The following is a 24,633-nucleotide window of genomic DNA, read 5'->3' on the forward strand; positions in this document are numbered from 1 at the left end:
CTTAATTTAATAAAAATGTTTTACAACTCAAAGTCTCTTAATCCTATATATATATATATATATATATATATATATATATATATATATATGATTACTCCAGATCACTCCAAGCTCTAAGTGTAATCTCAGAAACTGTATGGTCTCGGCTACATATAGAATAGCTTCTTTCATCATCACAACTGGTCGGTATACTGACGGAGACAAAAGTTTATTACGTTAGTTTTGGAAAAGTTTGTTTTCAAATTTGTCTTTGAAAAGTGCTTTATGCATGGGTACAGTTCATCTCTAAGACCTTTTTTATAATACAGAGAGTCGTACCGTCCACATATTTAATCATCATTTAGTAATCTCTCCATTTTTGGTCGATGAGTTCAACCTGTTGACGTAAATGAGAAAAATAATTGGCCTAAGAATGTAACCCTGGGGAATACCCATAAGGTATATTTACTTCGTCTGACAGGGTGTATCTGCACATACACTGCTTTCTGATACTAAGGCATGCCAAAAACCATTTATGTGGCAGACATCGCACATCACTTTGTCCATATTTGTTGCAACATTGTCACTTGATGCACACAGTCTGAAAGGTCGAGAAATATGCTGAGCACTCGTTCACACCTGTCCAAGCCATCAATAACACAGTCAATAAGTTGTGTGACAGCACCAATGCTCAACTTGTTTTTTAATCTCTACCCGTTTAAGGAAAACTTCGAGACTTGTAATTAAACTGTTTAGACATACAGAAAGATAGAATGTTACATGTTATGAGTTGCACAAATACATTCGTTTTGCGATCACATCAGAAAGTCATTCCGATCTTCACTTGTACAAAATGTTTTTAACGTGCTTTATAATTAAGGGCCGTATACACAGTGTACGATAAGAGAGGTTTTTTGAATTAAGCGATTCTATATTGACGTCTAGGAATTTAAAAACAGGTGGCGCAGGCAGGAAATTTATTTCTATTAAATCAACACTAACTTTTATCAAAACAAATCCACCTTATGTTCAATTACCTTGTATCAATTATATTCAATTTGTTCAGGATTTGTAAAGTTTCTGTTAGTGTATAAAATGAGATGGACACAAAATATAAAAATGTTTTGGGCTGGAAATTAGTATTGCCCAATTTTTAATGAGTAAATTGTTTTTCTTAGAAATCAGTGAGATAAGTTTCATTGCTACTTGATAAAAGTTGAAAGGTTTATCTCAAACTGCCTAATTGGTATGGTCGGCTGTGCTTGTTCAGTGTTCACCGTATTTGTTTACTATTACTGTACAAATACTCTATTACCGAATTTTTGTTAATTTATCTTATCAGTTTTAAACCAGTGAGTGATGGAACAGTGGAAAGGCAAGGTTGCTATAGTGACAGGGGCCAGTGCAGGTATAGGGGCTGCTATAGCTCAGGCTCTGGTCCATCATGGGATGGTCGTGGTGGGGCTGGCCAGGAGGCAGCACAAGATACAGGTGATTTTACAAAATAATTATCCAAATTATTTTATTTCTTCCCATTATTTTTGTATAAACTTAATATTTTAAACTTGGCAACATGTTCTCTAGTTATTTTATGACAATACAGCTTGATGTTTTTATACGGTAATCAGATGTAGTTAGTAGCTATATAATTTATTTATGTTAGAGGCTACGAAAAGGAAAGTTTATAATATAAAAGAAATATGCGCTTGCCATAATATATGCAGATGCCATAAAAATTCAGAGGAAAATTGTATTGATTTCATTCTTGACTGTTTCTATATACGTACACTTATCCTTTTTTAATTTTTCTAAACGAATTAGTTAGATAATAACAACACTAGCCTTTAATTCGCTTAAGTAACTGACAGTAAACACTCTGTTAAAATCTGATTTAAATTCATGAAACATTGTAATATATATTCTGATAGACTATTGTAAGGCCGTACGGATATTCTACGGGTTAACAATTTATAACCCCGTTGGATAGTAAAATAATACTTATGTTAACATTATCATTCGGCAGAAAACCTTTATATTCTGTATGTACTAAAATAAATTATAAATAATAGGAGCCCGAAGATCTTTCCTCAGCAAACTATATATTCCGGAACTCTTTCATATTGAGAACTAATTTAAATTCTACGTGTGAGCATAGCAAAGGGAGAAAGTTCTTGGCATCATATGTACTATTATTTATCATGGAATATTTCATTTTTCTTAGATTACAGTTTGTTATTAAACACTTAAATCTAAAGATAGTTTACATTTTCAGACATATATCATTATTTAGTGATACCAGCAACACTTCATTTCAAGATCTGAAATCTGATGTCTTCATCAGTTGGGTAATTAACAACAATATATATGGGATCGGCACAAACAAAAACTTATCTCTATTCTCAGTAATAGAAAATACGAACGAAAACGAAACGTTTTTTTCGTTTACACTTTTTTTAAGATACACATGTATAAATTCTGTATGAGTTGTAGTCCAAACTTTATTTATTCTACTGCATTTTTTCGTATAAGTTTCATGCTCAGTAAAGATTAAAAAGCTGAGTTATTTGTGTAAAACTCCTATTAATAGCGTGAGTGTTTTGAAATATGAAGCTTAAACTAGGTGTTGACGCAACATTTTTGTGTGATTGTAGTTATATAATCTGTATTTGTGTTATCTTTGTATGTTGACCTTTATTTAGATATATTTTTCGGAAACTAATGAGGATGCGTTCCGGTTATGATTAATAATAACAGAGATGACTTATTGTAGGCAAAGAAAAAGAGTTTTGACTGTATCTGGTTTTTTGTTTCAAAACTGTTATTTATATTCTGGTCTGTACATTAATATGCTGAGAAATTCTAAATCATATTGTCCTTTAAAAAAGAAATTTTTGATTTAAAACCAAATTTTTTATTTAAAAGCGATTATTCTAATTTTGATATTATAAATGTAGACGCTATTTGATGAATATTTAAATTTGTACATTTTTAGATTAAAATTCAAAATTATTTCATTATGTACTTAATAATAAACGGAATGATTAAATCAGTATTGATTTATGTATTTAGTTTTCTACTATTTTGATATGATAACATGTACAGTACTAGTAACTGAACAATCTATACAGGAATTACACACACACAATACGTTTTACTGTAGGAGCACACTTGAAAATCAAAATGATCAGCTTGTTACATATGTTAACTAATTCACATAAACCATTATATTTTATATTCATAATTTAAAATATTAACATGAAGAAGGGAGATTTGAGCACTAGACTTAAATAAAAGTAATTAAAAGTTATAGTTTAGGTAGTTTTGATATCTTTATAAGATAGCGACACTTCTTAAATTAAACTTGTTCAATCTACTACGTGACCAAATTACTTTTATTGGCTTCATAAAAATGTGATTGCACATTTAAAAAATGTTTGGTAATAGTATTAGACCAGCAAAAGCGTACAAGTATCAATTTTTATTTTTTGATCAATCTATACCACTACGAAACAAATTAATAACACATTTAAATACAAAATATCTTATGTCCTTGTCACTGAAACTGTGTTTTGGGAACTTATTTACGAAGTACCGATTGATCTCGCGACAGTATTTGACAAAGAACTCCCTATTTTAAGTTAAAGATATGAGGATTGAGAGTCTGACTCTGATATTATAGACCAATGAATCGTTTCAATATAACGACCATTCAAGGTTTGGAACAGAAATGAGAGTACCTTAGTTTTTTGCATCATAAAAAAAACAAAAAAGCTTTCAAGTCATTTGCATTAATGTTTATTCTTGTGTGTTTTATAACTTTTTGTAAGATTATCAGGTGGAGACCCGAGAAATGTGTTGCGTATAAGTGTGAAACAATGCGAAAACTATGGTATTTTTTATAATCCTGTAATTGCAAACCGATTCAAACCAAACCTGGCTCAAAGACAGTTCTTATACATTGTTTGGCAAGTTCATTAGCCACGTTTTATTTATTATTAAGAGTTTTCAAGAAACAGTTATTGTCACAACTGTTTTGATAACTATTGACGTTTCATGATGTAAAGTATTAACTATATCAATTATTAAAAAATTGTTTATAAATAACAATGTTATATAACGAAATTTTCTTGCTGAATTAGACTTTTGCAGCGATCGAATTCTAAAACAAACACATTAATTAGCTATCCAATAACCAAGTAAAGTCAACACGATGCTAAATTATCACAAACAACAAAAGTAACAACTGTGAGGCCAGCACAACATTGGTTTCATCTATAATGCAGTTGTTACGGACTGTTGTCATGACAACCGACCTCATAGTTATAGTTCTATGTGAGTTTCCATATAATATACACTGATTGAGTTCGCAGATTGAAATGGAAGTTTTCTTTTAAATAATACAGTCCATATGGATCATTTTAAAATAATAACTTCAAAATATGCAGAGAAAAATGACTTAACATTAAGTATATTTAGACAAATTGCACACTTTTGTTAATACTCCTAGTAATTCCTTCCCTTTACTTTCTAAACAGGAAAATAATGTTCAATTTCTTCTTAACTATAGTGTAAATTCTATTTATATAATTTAAATTAATATATGACAAGAAATAAGATTAAATATACTAAAAATATAAACATCAAACTATCGAAAAGTTGGCAGTCTGTGATAAACAAGACATAGTTGAGTAGTTAAGCTCCGAGCAATCACCACTGACCTCCCCCCTTTCATCTTACCAGTGTTAAGTGTTTTATTGTCAGTTTCGGTGTTCATGTCTGAATCTGCATAACAAGGGGAGAGTAATTAAACTTTTATTTCTTTAACACTTTTTACACACTATGAAGAAGAAAACTTAGTCAGTAATTAATAACAATTAATTGTTTTATTTACTTTACTCTTAACTCTAAGACATGAAGTAAAGTATAAAAAACGTAAACTAATAAAACCGTTTATAAATACACGTTGTTCGTCTGGAATTTCTTTCGAAAATGTTTTAGTATTGTTTAATTAGTTACGTACGATTTTTTATTTTAAGCTATTTAAATATTTAATTTAATTATTTTGGAGCATATTTAGCAACTATTTCAATTCTCAATCTACTACCTATACTTATACTACATACATGTGCGTATATAAAAACCGCATTATAGAAAAATCTTGATTGGGTTCACAGAAATGGCTTAATATATCCTCCTAAATATCTCTGAGTCTGTAACAATCATTTTAAGAAGTCCCAATCTTTTCAACCTATCCTGTCCTATTTAAACAGATCAGGTCTAGAAAGCCGTGGACAACAGGGGCAGCATCGTCGGTAACTTTTCCTTAACAAGCTTTCTCTAGTGTTAAAACTATAATAGTCCTATATCCCAAATATTGAAATTTTCCATTTAAAAGCTAATTAATAGTAGCCTTGACTAACAAAGTAAAACTAACAATTAAGATCTCTGGCATACGCTTTGTTTACTATGCGGAACTAGGCAACATTTATATTATCCGTGCAAAATGTTTATTTTACTACTTTACATAATGTTTTGAAAGAACAACTTGTACTTTCATTGTTGAGACGACACAATATTTCATTGTGCCTATATAAATACTTATGCCCAAGCAATCACAAATTGAACAGTTACAAAGGTCAGCTCCACTGGGTAAAGTAGTTTTCGTGACAGGAATTATCCTCAAATTGGGCAATACTGTTTATTAATAACTCTTTTGTAACCCTATCGTTTTCATTGCGGAGCATAATAAATCTCACATCGAATAGTTTTAAAAATTTCGAAAAAATGGAAAATTTCCCGATTATTGATTAAGAAAACGCTAAAGCCATTTCTTGATACGCCCCTTTTTTGGAAGGGCATCATATATCATATTTGTGAATTAAAGTTTCTTTGCCCTCAAATATGGAAGATAAAACTTTTTTATCTGGTCCCTTAGATTTTTAGATACCATTATCTAATTTGCGGATTCCTCCTTTAGGAATACCATACAAAATTAACAAAATAGGAAAGCGACAACGTATTACGATAAACCATAATTAAAACTAGGCCCTGACCAGACGTACAATGCCGAGACATCTTCTTTTTGTGAACTGCCATGTAACATCATGTCCGATTTGATAGAGTCAGAGCGAAAGGTTCTTGATCATGACATCCAGGTAATCACGACTAGTTTTATTGATATGCCATATTAATTTCAGTATTTAGATTAAAGTCACGACCAGATCTCCAAGGGCTGCGCATTTTTCGTCCAAATTCTCGCATTTGGGAGTTTGACGAATTCAGCAAATAACAGTAGATTACGGGTAAAAACGCTTAGTTTATTTTTATTTTTGAAGGGAGTACTTTCTATGCCAGTGGTGTTTTAGTCAGACTAAACGTTTTTAATGAAAAACAGTGCAAATGAATTAGAAAGTTCTAAGTTACCTCCTCGGGATTTTATCTCGTCACCTCACAGTTAGCAAGTGGGAGATTTTCCCTACGCTACTGTGATGGTAAATATTTTCTTCCTACTTATACCATTCATTACTTCCATTTTACTTTTTATTTTTTGTTCACTTAGGTCAAGAAACAGACAGGGGGTGGCACACCATTGATAAGGCCAGCAAGGACCTATGATATTTAAGGAACGAACCCCACCAACTCCAACAGTCATCTCCCGCAATAAATTGACTAGACCTATTTGAATTGTCCTTGAACCCTAAATCTCGACATTTGCGGTTAGTGGTATGCCGCTCCTGGACATCTATAGAGTTGGCCAGATTTTAGTGACACATCGGTTTTTGCTGTGCCCAGTGTGGGTTCAACTGGAAGGTATAAATCAGCCAGAAGTGATCCCTGCTGGGTCTTTCTTTTAAGTTACTAGTAATGTAAAATAATAAATCTAAAAAGACATATACTTTTTTGTTTTAGCGCCTGATAAATGCGATTTATTTTATTTGGCGATAAATAATTTCTACTTGCATCATGCGGAACTACAGAAGCTGCACATAAATGTAAAGTTCAACCCATCCTAGAAGATGTATTGAGCATAAGAATGAAAAGGCTGCAAACTTTATTGTTATAGCAGACCTGTTGTACCACAGTTACCAAGTGGTTGCCATGGCAACGGACCGCAGTAGCTGCACATAAATGTAAAGTTCAACCCATCCTAGAAGATGTATTGAGCATAAGAATGAAAAGGCTGGAAACTTTATTGTTATAGCAGACCTGTTGTACCACAGTTACCAAGTGGTTGCCATGGCAACGGACCGCAGTAGCTGCACATAAATGTAAAGTTCAACCATCCTAGAAGATGTATTGAGCATAAGAATGAAAAGGCTGGAGACTTTATGGTTATAGCAGACCTGTTGTACCACAGTTACCAAGTGGTTGCCATGGCAACGGACCGCAGTAGCTGCATTATAAATGTAAAGTTCAACCCATCCTAGAAGATGTATTGAGCATAAGAATGAAAAGGCTGCAAACTTTATTGTTATAGCAGACCTGTTGTACCACAGTTACCAAGTGGTTGCCATGGCAACGGACCGCAGTAGCTGCACATAAATGTAAAGTTCAACCCATTCTAGAAGATGTATTGAGCATAAGAATGAAAAGGCTGCAAACTTTATTGTTATAGCAGACCTGTTGTACCACAGTTACCAAGTGGTTGCCATGGCAACGGACCGCAGTAGCTGCACATAAATGTAAAGTTCAACCCATCCTAGAAGATGTATTGAGCATAAGAATGAAAAGGCTGGAAACTTTATTGTTATAGCAGACCTGTTGTACCACAGTTACCAAGTGGTTGCCATGGCAACGGACCGCAGTAGCTGCACATAAATGTAAAGTTCAACCATCCTAGAAGATGTATTGAGCATAAGAATGAAAAGGCTGGAGACTTTATGGTTATAGCAGACCTGTTGTACCACAGTTACCAAGTGGTTGCCATGGCAACGGACCGCAGTAGCTGCATTATAAATGTAAAGTTCAACCCATCCTAGAAGATGTATTGAGCATAAGAATGAAAAGGCTGCAAACTTTATTGTTATAGCAGACCTGTTGTACCACAGTTACCAAGTGGTTGCCATGGCAACGGACCGCAGTAGCTGCACATAAATGTAAAGTTCAACCCATCCTAGAAGATGTATTGAGCATAAGAATGAAAAGGCTGCAAACTTTATTGTTATAGCAGACCTGTTGTACCACAGTTACCAAGTGGTTGCCAAGGCAACAGACCGCAGTAGCTGCACATAAATGTAAAGTTCAACCCATCCTAGAAGATGTATTGAGCATAAGAACGAAAAGGCTGGAAACTTTATTGTTATAGCAGACCTGTTGTACCACAGTTACCAAGTGGTTGCCATGGCAACGGACCGCAGTAGCTGCACATAAATGTAAAGTTCAACCCATCCTAGAAGATGTATTGAGCATAAGAATGAAAAGGCTGGAAACGTTATTGTTATAGCAGACCTGTTGTACCACAGTTACCAAGTGGTTGCCATGGTAACGGACCGCAGTAGCTGCACATAAATGTAAAGTTCAACCCATCCTAGAAGATGTATTGAGCATAAGAATGAAAAGGCTGGAAACGTTATTGTTATAGCAGACCTGTTGTACCACAGTTACCAAGTGGTTGCCATGGCAACGGACCGCAGTAGCTGCACATAAATGTAAAGTTCAACCCATCCTAGAAGATGTATTGAGCATAAGAATGAAAAGGCTGGAAACTTTATTGTTATAGCAGACCTGTTGTACCACAGTTACCAAGTGGTTGCCATGGCAACGGACCGCAGTAGCTGCACATAAATGTAAAGTTCAACCCATCCTAGAAGATGTATTGAGCATAAGAATGAAAAGGCTGGAAACTTTATTGTTATAGCAGACCTGTTGTACCACAGTTACCAAGTGGTTGCCATGGCAACGGACCGCAGTAGCTGCACATAAATGTAAAGTTCAACCCATCCTAGAAGATGTATTGAGCATAAGAATGAAAAGGCTGGAAACTTTATTGTTATAGCAGACCTGTTGTACCACAGTTACCAAGTGGTTGCCATGGCAACGGACCGCAGTAGCTGCACATAAATGTAAAGTTCAACCCATCCTAGAAGATGTATTGAGCATAAGAATGAAAAGGCTGCAAACGTTATTGTTATAGCAGACCTGTTGTACCACAGTTACCAAGTGGTTGCCATGGCAACGGACCGCAGTAGCTGCACATAAATGTAAAGTTCAACCCATCCTAGAAGATGTATTGAGCATAAGAATGAAAAGGCTGGAAACTTTATTGTTATAGCAGACCTGTTGTACCACAGTTACCAAGTGGTTGCCATGGCAACGGACCGCAGTAGCTGCACATAAATGTAAAGTTCAACCCATCCTAGAAGATGTATTGAGCATAAGAATGAAAAGGCTGCAAACGTTATTGTTATAGCAGACCTGTTGTACCACAGTTACCAAGTGGTTGCCATGGCAACGGACCGCAGTAGCTGCATTATAAATGTCCCGCTGTCTGGCTGTTCCTCCTAACGGCTACCTCTCTAAATGGTATCTTCTCTATTCTGTATGTCTAGCAGGCTGACTGATTTTAGATCCCAATTTTCGAGAATTACATACATAAGATTCGGCATCTGGTAAAAAGTTAAACGCGACATGCATAGCAAATTGTAATAACTCTAAATAAGCAATAAGTATATTTATTCTCTGCAGCAAGTGTATCACGTAAAACAAATGGTTGTGCTAAAACTGCAGAGTAATGTTAGAATATTTACTTTATAGTATTAAAACGAATGCTACCTAATAATTGTACTGTAAAAAAGTCACAAAACATTATTTCCATTTGTAACTCCAGATTAACGTTTATAGACATTTTGCAGATCTCTATAAATGCCGTGAGGAGATGCGACTTCAACTAACTATTAGCTTTCACTTAAGCTCATATCTAGTTTCTGCAATGAGTTTACATTTGGATAAGTAAAAACATCTAACCTTTTCTTTAAGTAAAATTCGTTCATTGTTCAATTTTATTTTAATATTTCATACACCAAACTGGAATATAAATGAACTTCTTTTTAAGAATTTAAAATAAAAATATATTATCACTCAGTGACAATCGCTATTCGCTGCTATTTCATAACAGTGTTTTTATGCTAAAATTCCCTTTTTTTGGAGTGTAACCAAATGGTGCTTATCTTACTTGTTTTCATGTATTTATCTTCACTTACTGGGTAATCAGTGATAATGAATAAGTACATAGTCCACATGGTGATTAATCAGTGACAGTGAGCACCTCGTGAATGATAGTGACGATGATCAATGATAGTGAGTACACGCTTCTTAATACTAGTAATTAAAGAGTCAACATTGTGATTAATCACTGACAGTGAGCACCTTGTGAATGTTAGTGACGATGATCATTGATAGTGAGCACCTCATGAGTGATAGTGACGATGATCATTGATATTGAGCACCTCTTGAATGGTAGTGACGATGATCAATGATAGTGAGTACACGCTTCTTAATACTGGTAATTACAGAGTCCACGTGGTGATTAATCAGTGACAGTGAGCACCTCGAGGTTGATAGTGACGATGATCATTGATAGTGAGTACACGCTTCTTAATACTAGTAATTACAGAATCCACGTGGTGATTAATCAGTGACACTGAGCACCTCGAGAAAGATAGTGACGATGATTATTGATAGTGAACACCTTTTGAATGACAGTGACGATGATCATTTATAGTGAGCACACGCTTCCTAATACTAGTAATTACAGAATCCACGTGGTGATTAATCAGTGACAGTGAGCACCTCGAGAAAGATAGTGACGATGATCATTGATAGTGAGCACCTTTTGAATGGTAGTGACGATGATCAATGATAGTGAGCACACGCTTCCTAATATTAGTAAGTACAGAGTCAACATTGTGATTAATCACCGACAGTGAGCATCTCACGATGATCATTTATCAATGATCACTATTTTAATAATATTTTTCCTAATACTAGTAAGTACAGAGTACAAACATTATGTAACTTAAACTAAGAGAGCAGTTCTTGATTGCAGTTTTTAATGAAGGAAGAATGTGAGGAACGAATGAATGAGAAAACAGTACATTGTCACAGTTTCCATAGCAACGGAGCTTAGCTTTATCAAGTACTACCATTGCATTATGAATGGGCGCAATGTGACCAAGCTGTTTTTGCTCTCTCTGTCAGTTTCCTGTATCGCTTCATCACATCGTTAAATTGGATTATTGTTTCACAAAATTATAACTCATATTCTTAACTTTGACAAGTACTTTTACTGTATTATGAATGGGCGCAATGTGACCAAGCTGTTTTTGCTCTCTCTGTCAGTTTCCTGTATCGCTTTATCACATCGTTAAATTGGATTATTGTTTCACAAAATTATAACTCATATTCTTAACTTTGACAAGTACTTTTACTGCATTATGAATGGGCGCAATGTGACCAAGCTGTTTTTTGCTCTCTCTGTCAGTTTCCTGTATCGCTTCATCACATCGTTAAATTGGATTATTGTTTCACAAAATTATAACTCATATTCTTAACTTTGACAAGTACTTTTACTGCATTATGAATGGGCGCAATGTGACCAAGCTACTTTTGTTCTCTCTGTAAGTTTCCTGTATCGCTTCATCACATCGTTAAATTGGATTATTGTTTCACAAAATTATAACTCATATTCTTAACTTTGACAAGTACTTTTACTGCATTATGAATGGGCGCAATGTGACCAAGCTACTTTTGTTCTCTCTGTAAGTTTCCTGTATCGCTTCATCACATCGTTAAATTGGATTATTGTTTCACAAAATTATAACTCATATTCTTAACTTTGACAAGTACTTTTACTGCATTATGAATGGGCGCAATGTGACCAAGCTACTTTTGTTCTCTCTGTAAGTTTCCTGTATCGCTTCATCACATCGTTAAATTGGATTATTGTTTCACAAAATTATAACTCATATTCTTAACTTTGACAAGTACTTTTACTGCATTATGAATGGGCGCAATGTGACCAAGCTACTTTTGTTCTCTCTGTAAGTTCCTGTATCGCTTCATCACATCGTTAAATTGGATTATTGTTTCACAAAATTATAACTCATATTCTTAACTTTGACAAGTACTTTTACTGCATTATGAATGGGCGCAATGTGACCAAGCTACTTTTGTTCTCTCTGTAAGTTTCCTGTATCGCTTCATCACATCGTTAAATTGGATTATTGTTTCACAAAATTATAACTCATATTCTTAACTGAATCGGTGATTTCACAAAGGGCATGAGTCACATTTTTTATGAAATTGAGTTTATATTGGTTTCTTACTGCTGGAGGGTCAATACATTGTTTAGTTGTCAAACGGCATAAGTCACATACTCAGTGTTTGCTATGGTAGACTCATATTTTATACGTGTGGTTCAGCACTCAACTACTGCCAAGTGCCAACTAGATCAGCTGATCATTGCCGCCCTTTTAGCCACTCTGCTTCCTAGGTTATTGAAGTGTAGTAAGTTGATGTGTTTGTTTGTGGGTTTGTCGGTGTTATTATCAGTACAATTATAGTGTTTTAATAGATCGTAAAATCAAACATCAAGTTGCATATGTGACTCAATAAGCTAATTTCTTTTTTTATGTAACGTTACGACTTTGAAACTACGTATTTACTAGTTTTCTGAGTGAGGTTTTAGAAGGTTTCATAACCTCAAAGATGAATTCTAATGGTAAACAATATTTTAAATAATGATTTGGAAACTCAAAATAGAAGAAAGAAAGGTGTTAGGGAATGACAATTTGTACTACCATAATGTGAGGAAGAAAGCAAGAATAGAAGGTAAGAGTTATACTAATTCTAAAAGGTAGGCTTGTACCTGACCGCATGACTGGCGAAAACTGCAGCTGTAAAAAAGAAAATGTTTTGACCACTTTACTGAAAATGACAAAATGGATATTTTACGGTTGTTTTCTTGTTATAAAACTAAGAACGAACAAGATATATATTTGCAAGGACTTCTAACTTTACAAGAATGTGAAACACAGAAGACCACGAAAAGATGAGACAAGAGATAGATCTTATAATTTTCAATATCATGTTAAGGTAGGTCCAAAAAGCATGAAGTTTGTAAAAAGGCATATATAAGTTTACATGGAATAACGGAAAAAAAAACGTGTTAGAAGAATTTGTGATTTGTTAAAAAACTGGAGACATCCCTAGTGATAAACGGGGCCATAAATTACCCGGAAATGTTATTCCGTCAGATGTTTGTGAGAAAATAAAATCTCACATAGAGTCTTTCCCGAAGAAAGAGACTCATAATAAGCATAATTTGCCTGAATAATGATTCAGGCAAATTATGCTTTTTACTTAGATGCCCGTCTTACTGTAAAGGCCATGCATGAACTCTTTGGTCAAAAAATACCCAGTCCTATCAGTGAAATATGAATTTTATAATAAGTATTTCAAAGAAAATTTTACTTTAAGATTCGGTAGGCCACAAATCGATACATGCTGTAAATGTGAAGAATTTGGGTGAAGTTGAAAAGCCCTCATCTATCAGATAATGTTAAAAGAGCAGTGGCAGGTGAACTAATAGTTCACAAAATGCGAAGCAAAAAGTTTTACAAGAAATTGGAAGAAAATTACTGAATTGTCAAAAAACAGGAACGACATTTTAGCTATTGCGTTTGACTTCATGCAAGTTATATACCTTCCCAACATTCCAGTTCAAGATATTTTTTACATGAGACAACTTGGCCTCAATACGTTTTGTATCCACAATCTAGCCAACAACAAAGCTACATTATACCAGTATCATGAAGGTATTGCCAAAAAAAAGTCCAGACGAAGTTTGCTCTTTCTTGAAAGATTTCATTGACAATTTTCCGGATTCTGTCAAGGAGTTGTACGTTTTCAGTGATGGTTGTTCCGGACAAAATAAGAATAATACAATAGAGAATGTTTTTAAGTTTAGTAATGACCCAACGTTTTTCAAAAATTATTCATTTCTTTCCTCTTCGGGGTCATTTTTTTTACCCTGTGACCGGGATTTTGGAGTTTTGAAAAGAAAATTGAACAAATATGACCAGTTGTACGTTCCCAGTGAGATTTCTGGACTTATTACCGAAATCGCTTCAAGGTTTACTCTTAAAAATGTAAGAACTGAAAATATTCTCAACTTTAGTAGTTGGTGGCCAGAACTTTTTAAGAAAAACATGTATTTCTGATGAGACACTTGGTAGGGCAGTACCGAAGGAACAAAAAAGTATCCTTTCATACATCACCTTACATGATGTTTACCTACTCAAATGAACATCCCAGGTGCAGTAAAAAAACGTGTCCATTCATAGACAATAATGTTGTAGAACAAACTTTTGTTCTAGCAAAGGACCGATACTCAACAAACATACCCGGACCCGCACCAAAGTACAATGGGAAAATACCCATCCCTTCTGAAAAAATGGAAGATATTAAGAAGACCATCAGTTACATACCTCATGAATATCTTGATTTCTATAATGACATAACAACTTGGCCAACCGAAGAAACGTAGATCCAGGCTTGACCAAGAAGAAAGTGTTGGAGATGAATGAGGCTAGATGTTTTACTTGTAAGAGTACTACTGAAGCCATTTTAATTTTGTCATTATCTAACCGAATACTGGACCTTAAAATGTTAGTATATAATATTGTTTAATAAATTTGTTGTCATAATACAACAAGAGTTTCAGTTTTTATCCCTCTTTAATAGCTAATATCCATGACTGATTTCACAAAGGGCATGAGTCGTGTTTTTTTTATTTGTTTACGGGTTGTATATAATATAATTATGTTTTTAAATTACATAAACTATACCATAATCATATATATTATCAGCCAAAAAAAATACCAATTGTTTTTAAACCACATACATTTAAGATAATAGTTTTTTTTTTGTTTCCTGAAAAATTAGAAAAATGTTGACTTATGCCCTTTGTAAAATCACCGATTCAACTTTGACAAGTACTTTTACTGCATTATGAATGGGCGCAATGTGACCAAGCTGTTTTTGCTCTCTCTGTTAGTTTCCTGTATCGCTTCATCACATCGTTAAATTGGATTATTGTTTCACAAAATTATAACTCATATTCTTAACTTTGACAAGTACTTTTACTGCATTATAAATGGGCGCAATGTGACCAAGCTGTTTTTGCTCTCTCTGTAAGTTTCCTGTATCGCTTCATCACATCGTTAAATTGGATTATTGTTTCACAAAATTATAACTCATATTCTTAACTTTGACAAGTACTTTTACTGCATTATGGATGGGCGCAATGTGACCAAGCTGTTTTTTGCTCTCTCTGTCAGTTTCCTGTATCGCTTCATCACATCGTTAAATTGGATTATTGTTTCACAAAATTATAACTCATATTCTTAACTTTGACAAGAACTATTATTGCATTATGAATAGGTGCAATGTGACCAATGTGCTCTTTGTCTATCTGCTGCATCACATCGTTAATATTGATTGATGTTTCACAAAGTTATCGATCGTACTCAAAACGAACCCCCCGCATCGTTCTTCATGAGACTATTTTTTGTAGATGGTTAGAAATTTGCTCCTGAGACTTTCACTAACCTCTTACTCTTGTTAATGGTATAAGATGGGAGAGTCTACCTCTTTTGAGTGGAAAGGTTTTTTCAAATATATATGCCAGTCAAAAAATCACTTTTACTTTCTTCGTCTGCACTTTTGCATTTTGTAGTATTGTGATATTGTATTATAAGTGAATTGTGAGAATTATAGTAACAATAAACTAAATAAATGATAATGGAAGATGAGTCCATATCCTCTTTTGATGTTTAGGAGTTGGCAGATAAGCTAGCCCAAGCCCAAGAGCCAGGGAAGTTGTATGCCTTGAAAGTGGACCTGACCAAGGAAGAGGAGATACTCTCAGCGTTTGGTTGGGTAGAGAAAGAACTGGGGGGAGCTGACGTGTTGATCAACAATGCTGGCGTCGTCTATCTAGATTGTATACAGGGTAAGTGTCAACACAACTTGTATTGACTAAAAGTGGGTGTGGCTTATGAATTTTGTTGAATAATACTGATACAGAATTTAAGTATCTAATGACAATTTGGGGCCATGCGCCTATTGGTCGAAAGCTGCCAATTTGGATTGTAGTACTTTAATTTAATCACTTTTAATTTTTAAACTGAAGCTATTATTATTAACACTAGGTTTTTAAGAAACGTTATTTATCCAATCAAGAAGTCCGTACCACTAGGGAGTCTATCAATGACTGGTTATATGCATGGCATTTAGTCTCTATTGTGTGAAGTTAAATTTTTATCTTCAATGAGTGGGTTGTGCTATTTCAGGGAGTTTGTAAAATATGCTACGCGTATATATCGGATGGATTTAAAGAGGTATTAATGATTAAATTACCCAAATTTCCTTGCTTTATTTTTACTCTTGTGTTTTCCGTTTGTATTACTAGAGTTTTAAACATTTAAAAAATTCAGAGGCTACAAAATATATATATAAATCATAAATTAGCTACTCGGATTATATGAATGTAAAATTATATGTTCTTATATTTTGTAAAACACTAATGTAGCTTCTGAATTATATCTATTTTAAATAATTTGAAAGAAAACAAGTATTAAAATAAATTGAAACACGTGGTTAGGGTTCATATCATTCTTAAAAGGAACTTCGAAACCCCCGTAAACACACATGTATCACGTCCTTACACTGTTACGATTACAACATGTCAACTACAAGAAGATTAGACTTGACTATAATGATAAGTGATGAAAAGACCTAAAATTAAATTACACCTTTATTCCTTATCGCGCACATTTACAAAGCTTTCCAATCTAACAGAAGCCCCAGATGACAGTTTTGTTACTATTGATGCTGATTATATCGTTAAATTTTTAGAGTTCATGAAAATTAATTCAGTCCTTAGGACAACATAGTACCCTCATAATTTACCTACCGCACGTGGATGAGTAGACGCAGCAGCGTTGCAGCACCTGTAGCTCCGGTGCTCATGTTTGTCGCCCATTAGTTTTGATATGTCACCTTCAGGTAGAATCTGACTCAGCAGTTTAATGTACATATTTCCAGCTTATATTTTCCTAAATGACCACAAAGCAAGTCTGAATTATGATAATCAATGCCATTAAATACCAAAGTAACGTGACTTGGTACGATAGTTGATGTATCCGTCACTTATTGATGATTATTAGAGTAATTGTAAAACAACCTACAACTATCACTTAAGATTTTCTAAATGTTACAGATGGAAAAACAGATATTTGGCAGAATACGTTGAACGTTAATGTCCTAGCCTTCTGTATTTGTGCAAGGGAGTACTTGAAATCTATGGAAAAACGAAAGAACCAGCACGGTCACATTGTCGTCATAAACAGGTAACCTGTAAGCCGAATTTGAATATTGAAAAAAATGTATAAATAATTCCAAAACCTTTGATTAACTGTGGATGCATTTATGATTGCAAAATATGTAATAGGCCTACTGCATTTTAGAACCTATACGCAAAGTAAGCATTATGTTTTTGTGTGTGATGTAAGTTTAAACCTATTCTAGGTTTCTGTCACTTACTGTTGATACCTCAAGCATCTAAATTGTTATTGTGAACACTGTGTTTCAATAATTAGTAACATGTTATACTCTCTATCCTACTAGTCACGTAAATATACGCTTCATTAAGGCACCAGTAAAGTAATAAATCCATTCCACTAGTCACGTAGTATGCTTCATTATGGTAATAAAACTTGTTATGTCACCCTACTAATCACGTAACACACGCTCTTACAGAATTTCTCCTATTAGTAACGTAATACACTTAATAACGAACTAATTCTGTAATGAGTCCATTCTACTAGACACGTAACACACTTCATTAAGGTAATGTGATATTCCAACTGATCAATACGATTTGTTACAGTGAGGTTTCTTGAAATCGGAATGGTATAAATATTTACACACTAAAAGTTAATCTGATTAAATAAATGGAAGTAGTTAATGATCAATTCAAAAGCTAAGCAAACATTAAAAAAAACGGAGTGATTACAGGTTCTGAATTGATCATATTGTTACAATTACGCCCTGTCATAATAAGTTCAATATAGGTTTCATAGATTTAATAGAAATGTAAAGTTGGAACTCGTGTTTTAACTATGCGAATGGGTTCGGTAATAAATTCTAGAGCTATGGCTTCTATAGCTACATGCTATACGAAAAGGTTATATAATTGTTACTCGCCTCCACTTTGTTACGTGATATCACCCGTCTGTCGTGATGGATATAGTTACATGGCATTTGCGTGAGTAGTGTTTTGATTCGACTGAGGTAATAACACTTTTTCTTCAAGTCATGAAATACACTTTTCTCGTGAAAAGCTGAAACCAGAATAACGATTGTAGGATGAGTTTTGAAACCAACATTAATTGAGTTAATGTTAACTAATACAACAATACTACGTGGGGGGTATTAGTTGTTGGATAATTGACGAACAAGTTGTAACCAGCGTGCACGATGTCAGTGTTTCAGGGCACACGATCATGGGTTGTAATGCAGTCTACCACGGGTCCAAACACGCCATCGCTGCCATCACCCAGTGTCTCAGGCGGGAACTTAATGAGAAGAACTCCTCCATCAAAGTTACTGTGAGTCCACCAGTGCTTTCAAAGCTATTCACGTTCCGTATCTTAGCGGGTGACGTTCACTATGGCGATGATCCGAGAAGCATTTTTCCTCTCAGTACTAAAATATATATACTTTGTACCGTTTTACTGGCACATGAGGGGTTAGCTTTGAAATTTAAATTTTTGTGAAGGTTCAAAAAGGAAAAGAAAATCTTCTGAAATAAATAAAGTTCAAACTAAAATAAAACTTCTTGAAAATAATTACTGGATTTAAAATTAAAATAAAACCTTCTTGATGACTTTTAAATTCAAACTTATAATATATTCGTCACTCAAAAATGTACAAAATTCTTACAGCTTGTCTTTTATTCAATTTTCAAAATTCAAAACTTTCACACTCTAATCTGATCTGGCAATTCTTCACTTTATTTATCTTCAAAATTCAATTTTATTTTGTTACTAATTTTCTTTACTTTACTTTAAATATTACTTCTTTTCAGTGTTAGAATTTTTATAAATTGCTGAAAGCATCTGTAACAACCACAAAACTCTTTTAGTATTTTTATGTAAACATTTTATACACATGTGCCCACTGCACCAACAAGTTTTATATTGCACAGATCAAAAGAACAAGTTCCTAAATTCCCATTAAATTTAATTTTTACAATATTTCTTTCCCCAAAATTAATTAAAATAATTAAGAATGAATATTGACTGGACTCCAGTTTAAAAAGTTCACTTACCCGCAGATTCGATGACGATTAGCAAAAAATTAACTCTAAGCACTATTAAAGACTACTCGTTATTACTACTTCCGATCAACTGAGACGGGAGGTACGGCACGTCTACCTCACCCCACCTCTCAATTTCGTTATCAAACACTGCCATCTGCGATGCGCGCCTCGCTGATAGCAGCCTCTTTGTGTACAGTCCAGTCCTTATAATTCTTCTGGGCCTACTCCTTCCACCGGTAATCCAGTTACCCCAGAATTACAATTTAATACAATCGGTACAACTTTATGGATAGTTTTATAGATCTAGATTCTGAACATAAGAAGTTTTGTTTGATGTAATTAATCCATTCCACTAGTCACGTAATACGCTTCATCATAGTAATTTAAATGTGATATGTCAGCAATAAACTTCATTACATGACTAGTATTGTAATGAGTTATTCCACTAATCACGTAATACGCTTTTTTATAGTAATTGAATAGTGATGTATCGCCCCATAAATAAAGTTAGGTAATAAAATTTATTACTGAACTAGTACTGTAATGAGTTCATTCCACTAGTCACGTAATACGCTTATTATATAATTCATAGTATCATAGTAATTTAAATGTGATATGTCGGCAATAACTTCATTACAGAACTAGTAATGTAATGAGTTATTCCACTAATCACGTAATACGCTTTTTAATAGTAATTGAATAGTGATGTACCGCCCCACAAGTTACGTAATAAACTTTATTACTGAACTAGTACTATAATGAGTTCATTTCACTATTAACGTAATACGCTTTTTATATTTATTGAACTGTAAAGTCTCGCTCCACTAGTTACGTAATAAGCTTCAATACTGAACTGGTAGTGTCATAATTCTATTACAATTATCACGTAATTCGCGTTATTAAATAATTGAACTGTAATGTGTCTCTCCAGTAGTTACACAATAAACTTCATTACGAAACTATTACCTATTGAGTTCATTCGATTAGTCACGTAATACGCTTTTTATAGTAATATATCTGTGATGTATTGCCCCAATATTCACGTAATAAACTTCATTGCGAAACTATTACTTATTGAGTTCATTCCACTAGTTACGTAATACGCTTTTTATAGTAATATATCTGTGATGTATTGCCCCAATATTCACGTAATAAACTTCATTGCGAAACTATTACTTATTGAGTTCATTCCACTAGTTACGTAATACGCTTTTTATAGTAATATATCTGTGATGTATTGCCCCAATATTCACGTAATAAACTTCATTGCAAAACTATTACTTATTGAGTTCATTCCACTAGTTACGTAATACGCTTTTTTATAGTAATATATCTGTGATGTATTGCTCCAATATTCACGTAATAAACTTCATTGCGAAACTAGTACTTAATGAGTTCATTCCACTAGTCACGTAATACGCTTTTTATAGTAATTGAACTGTGATGTGTCACTCCAACAGTTACGTAATCAATTTCAATACTGAACTACTGTATTGAGGTCATTTCAGTATTAACGTATTGTACGCTTCATTATGTTACTAGTATTGTAATCAGCCAACTGTAACACTGGTGATGTGGTATTCAAACTGATCCGTACCACTTGTCAGAGTACCAATCACTTTGGGAAGAGGATATCAATTACCTCATATTAGTTGATTTTACAACTTTTTTCACAACTGTACGAGCCAAAAAATTCATTCATTGATATTTTGATGAAATATTAGGCTTTCAAATGAAGCCCATTATTATTATTATTATTATTATATCATTATACATAATATTTCATACTTTCCCGAAGCCCAACTATTAATATACCTGTAGTTATATGCCAGGAATGGCGCTGCTTCCTGTACTAGTACTCGATATTATATTATTTTCAATGTATTTTCTGCCTCAAAATGCATATAGATTTGTTATATGGAAATAAATAATTAAATAATCTAATCAAAGAACTATTGTTCCTCTGTACTATTTATAGAATATTAGCCCGAAATAAGAATAAGATATAAAAACAATTTACGATCTCGATTCGTAAAAATTCATTAATTTTGGTTGTTACGACTTTTTAGCCTATGCAAAATATAGGGAAGATGCGACTGTTTTATGAAAACGACTTTCTTGGCACATAAACTAAGTATTACCTCTTTCGTAAGTGTGCGATTTTAGTACTTGTCACCAATTTGGTCCGTAAATAAAGTTATTGGTTCTGGGCGGTATCGTGTCTAGTATTGCACAGATAAAACACTATTAAAGTAACTCGTGTTTCAGGACGTCAGTCCAGGTTTGACCAGAAGTGAGGCATCCGACAGGGTATCACATCTGCTGGGGCATCATTTGAGGCTGGAGGAAACTGCCGTGGCTCAGGTCGTCGTAGACTCGCTCGCCACTTCTCCAGTCACACAGGTGAGAACGGTCATCAGAAGATTGCGACACCCATTCCTAGAATTCAGTTTTTTTTTGACTGGCAAGAAAGAGGAATAGAACGGGAAACTTGAATAGAGTGACGTTAAGTTTCAGAACTGTTAAAATGTCGTAGTAGCTAAATGTGGAACATACTTAATAAACCATACAACCAAGTAACATTTCAAAACCTGATGGTTCAAAAAATAGTTTGATTTTTGAGTAATTTTTGCCTTTTTCAGTTTAGTTTTTGTTAAGTAGGTTCATTCCACTTAAAGAGTATTTTAAAAGAGCACACTATCGTGTTTAAAGACAACGTCGATGTCAACTTGCAAATGATTGTTATTTACCTCCACAGGAATCAAACCGTGATTGTTTAGAGAGATGCAGTCTTACTCCTACGTTACGGTGACAAGATATCTCTTTCGGGTTTAACAATATCTCAAGTCATTTCCATATTGTCTAGAAATACGAGTAGCAGACAATCATGACAATAGTAATCACACTCTAACAGTTTATTTCATTTAAGAAATTTAAGAAGTTAGTTAAGTGTCTTTGATAAATTGCTCATCAGTATACTTGGGTTAGTGCTGATGTATGTGAGACTCTAAAATTTCTACATGGACTGTAAACGTACAAACGGTATGTAAATTTCTTCCTAAATATTATTGTATCTTAGAAACAATAGATATCGCCAACATAAATCTTGTTAGAAATAAGATTGAGTAAACTTGTTTATGTGAAGTTATAAACTTGTTAATGACTGGATATGTATTATTTATAATTTTTATTTTTCTTCTTTTCAGATCTGTGAAGTGATTGTCAACCCCATCCCTTGTAATCTGGCTGTTTACTAGGGACATAATTAGGTTTACTGGACATTCCCTAGAAAAATGTTTAGTAATATTTACATATACATCTGTATTAAAACCTAATTTTTGCATGGATTTAATAAATACTTTTGAAAATGTTTGTAGTTTTATTAAGAACACTGATATTTTGATATAAAATTCAAAAAAGATTTATCCTACTACGTAACATGCTTTTGGTGATTATAAAAAGTAAGTATAGTGAATTAATATTTACTGACTTTTTGTAATTTTTTCAGTTATGTGGGTCTGATGATGTGTTCCTTGAACACGAAAGGCCTCACAAAAATAAAATTTCATAATTATTGAATAGTTTTTTGTAAAATTAAGTATTTGATTCCTATAAGAAGAAGCTGGTAGAATGTATACCTTCCTCAGTTAAAATGAAATTATTTATTGAAAGTACTTATGGCTTCATTATTCGGTGTGGTAGCCTGATAAGTCGAAGACCAGTACTTCAATATTTTAATGGTGTATTTGATCTTATATGCCTTTTAAATAAGCAGTTTTACTCTTTTAATAAAGTAATTTATGTTCGAAAAAAAATATTGTTGTACTTTATTACGTCACAGTTTACACTGATAAATACAAACACCTTTTGATATTAATAAGTTTTATAAAATACCAAGTTATATAAAATAAACAAGTTGTCCAATGTTTGATATATAAATGTGATATATAAATTATATATTTGATATATAAATTATAATATATATGTTTAAAGTTTATTATTGGCGATGGAATGTTAGAAATAATAATACGACATTGGACATTTATCATCATTAAAACATATGTTGGACATTTATCATATGTTATAAAATGTGTAATACTACGTTTCGAGGATTGGAATCCAACCTCTTCCTCAGATCTGAATAAAGTTTATACATACACATATACTTAAACCTACAACGAGCTGTAATGGACTGCCACTAAAAAAACGATAAGGAAGGGCTCATACCCAAAGACTTATTGAAGTTCAGAATCAGCCCACACCATAGCTGCTTTGTGTGTAGAAGATTCGGTTGCTCCGCCGTGCTATGGGATCGTGTCAGTCAACATCGTAGTGCGCTTGATTGTGCGACTGATGAGAGAATGAAAATACCTCTTTGCCTAGATTATATTATATTTTGTAGTCTGAGTGTCTCTGATGTCGAACCGATGCGGGGGATTCGTATTGGGCTTCGTTCTTTGTCGCCGATTATTTTTGGATACCTTCAGACGAACATGACTCCAGAGTCAAGTCTGCAACAGCAACAGATTTCAGTTCCTTGCACATAATAGGAAGGTGAACTGGAGCTAAAATCACCATGCGCAGTTTGGAATGGTTTTGATTTTTGCTCATGCAAAAACCTATTACGAATTATAAATGTTTTTATATGAAATATATTTAATTAATTGGTAAATCATGGTACATTAATTGTTACTTAGTTATTCTAATTAATGACTGGTCCAAGTTCGGTGGAGCTACGAGTATTACTCTTTATTCATAAATCTTTCTTGTTTGATTAAATGTATGAAATAACTTACAAGAACTAAATAAATGGAAAATAAAATGTAAATTCTTAAACTGATATCTAGCGAAAACTATTATTATAACACATTATACTATTATTACATATTATAACAAATTCTATTATAATGATGGCAGATTTATATGTATAAACTAAAATAACCGACTGGTGTACATGAGATGTAAGTTAAGTGTTACTGTGTTTACTTGTCTGTGAAATACTACGCAAACTTCCCCAGAGCGTACTTCTAAGTGGAGCTAAAGGACTATTCGTGGAAATCGACGCTTAGTCGTCGAGTCAGTGAATATATGTCTGTGGATTTTCAGAGCTTTGAGCAGCTTGTTTGAGACAACACCGAAGCAGGAAATGTTACACTGGGTGAGATGAGCATGAAACGGATAGTGACCTACAGAGTTTGTAGTTAGGGAACCGAATGTCATGAGCCTTCAACGCGTGCTTCTACCGTTTATGATACATTTATGAAATATAA

General features: G+C 33.6%; 1 protein-coding gene across 1 annotated transcript; it reads left to right on the plus strand.

Moving 5' to 3' along the window:
- Positions 1-1,246: 1,246 nt before the first annotated feature.
- LOC124363318 (farnesol dehydrogenase-like) lies at positions 1,247-22,716 on the plus strand. Its single transcript, XM_046818559.1, has 6 exons — positions 1,247-1,470; positions 15,817-15,991; positions 17,261-17,390; positions 18,527-18,650; positions 21,632-21,766; positions 22,570-22,716. Exons 1-6 carry the CDS (start codon positions 1,339-1,341, stop codon positions 22,618-22,620), a joined length of 747 nt encoding a protein of 248 aa, XP_046674515.1. The 5' UTR covers positions 1,247-1,338; the 3' UTR covers positions 22,621-22,716.
- The last annotated feature ends 1,917 nt before the right edge of the window (positions 22,717-24,633 follow it).

Source organism: Homalodisca vitripennis, chromosome 5 (assembly GCF_021130785.1).
Source record: "Homalodisca vitripennis isolate AUS2020 chromosome 5, UT_GWSS_2.1, whole genome shotgun sequence".
Classification (NCBI taxonomy): domain Eukaryota; kingdom Metazoa; phylum Arthropoda; class Insecta; order Hemiptera; family Cicadellidae; genus Homalodisca; species Homalodisca vitripennis.

Coding starts and splice junctions, on each gene's coding strand:
- LOC124363318 (XM_046818559.1), top strand. CDS start 1,339: ATGGAACAGTGGAAAGGCAAGGTTGCTATAGTGACAGGGGCCAGTGCA. Junction 17,391..18,526: donor CACATTGTCGTCATAAACAG/GTAACCTGTAAG, acceptor GCACGATGTCAG/TGTTTCAGGGCACACGATCA. Junction 18,651..21,631: donor ACTCCTCCATCAAAGTTACT/GTGAGTCCACCA, acceptor CTCGTGTTTCAG/GACGTCAGTCCAGGTTTGAC.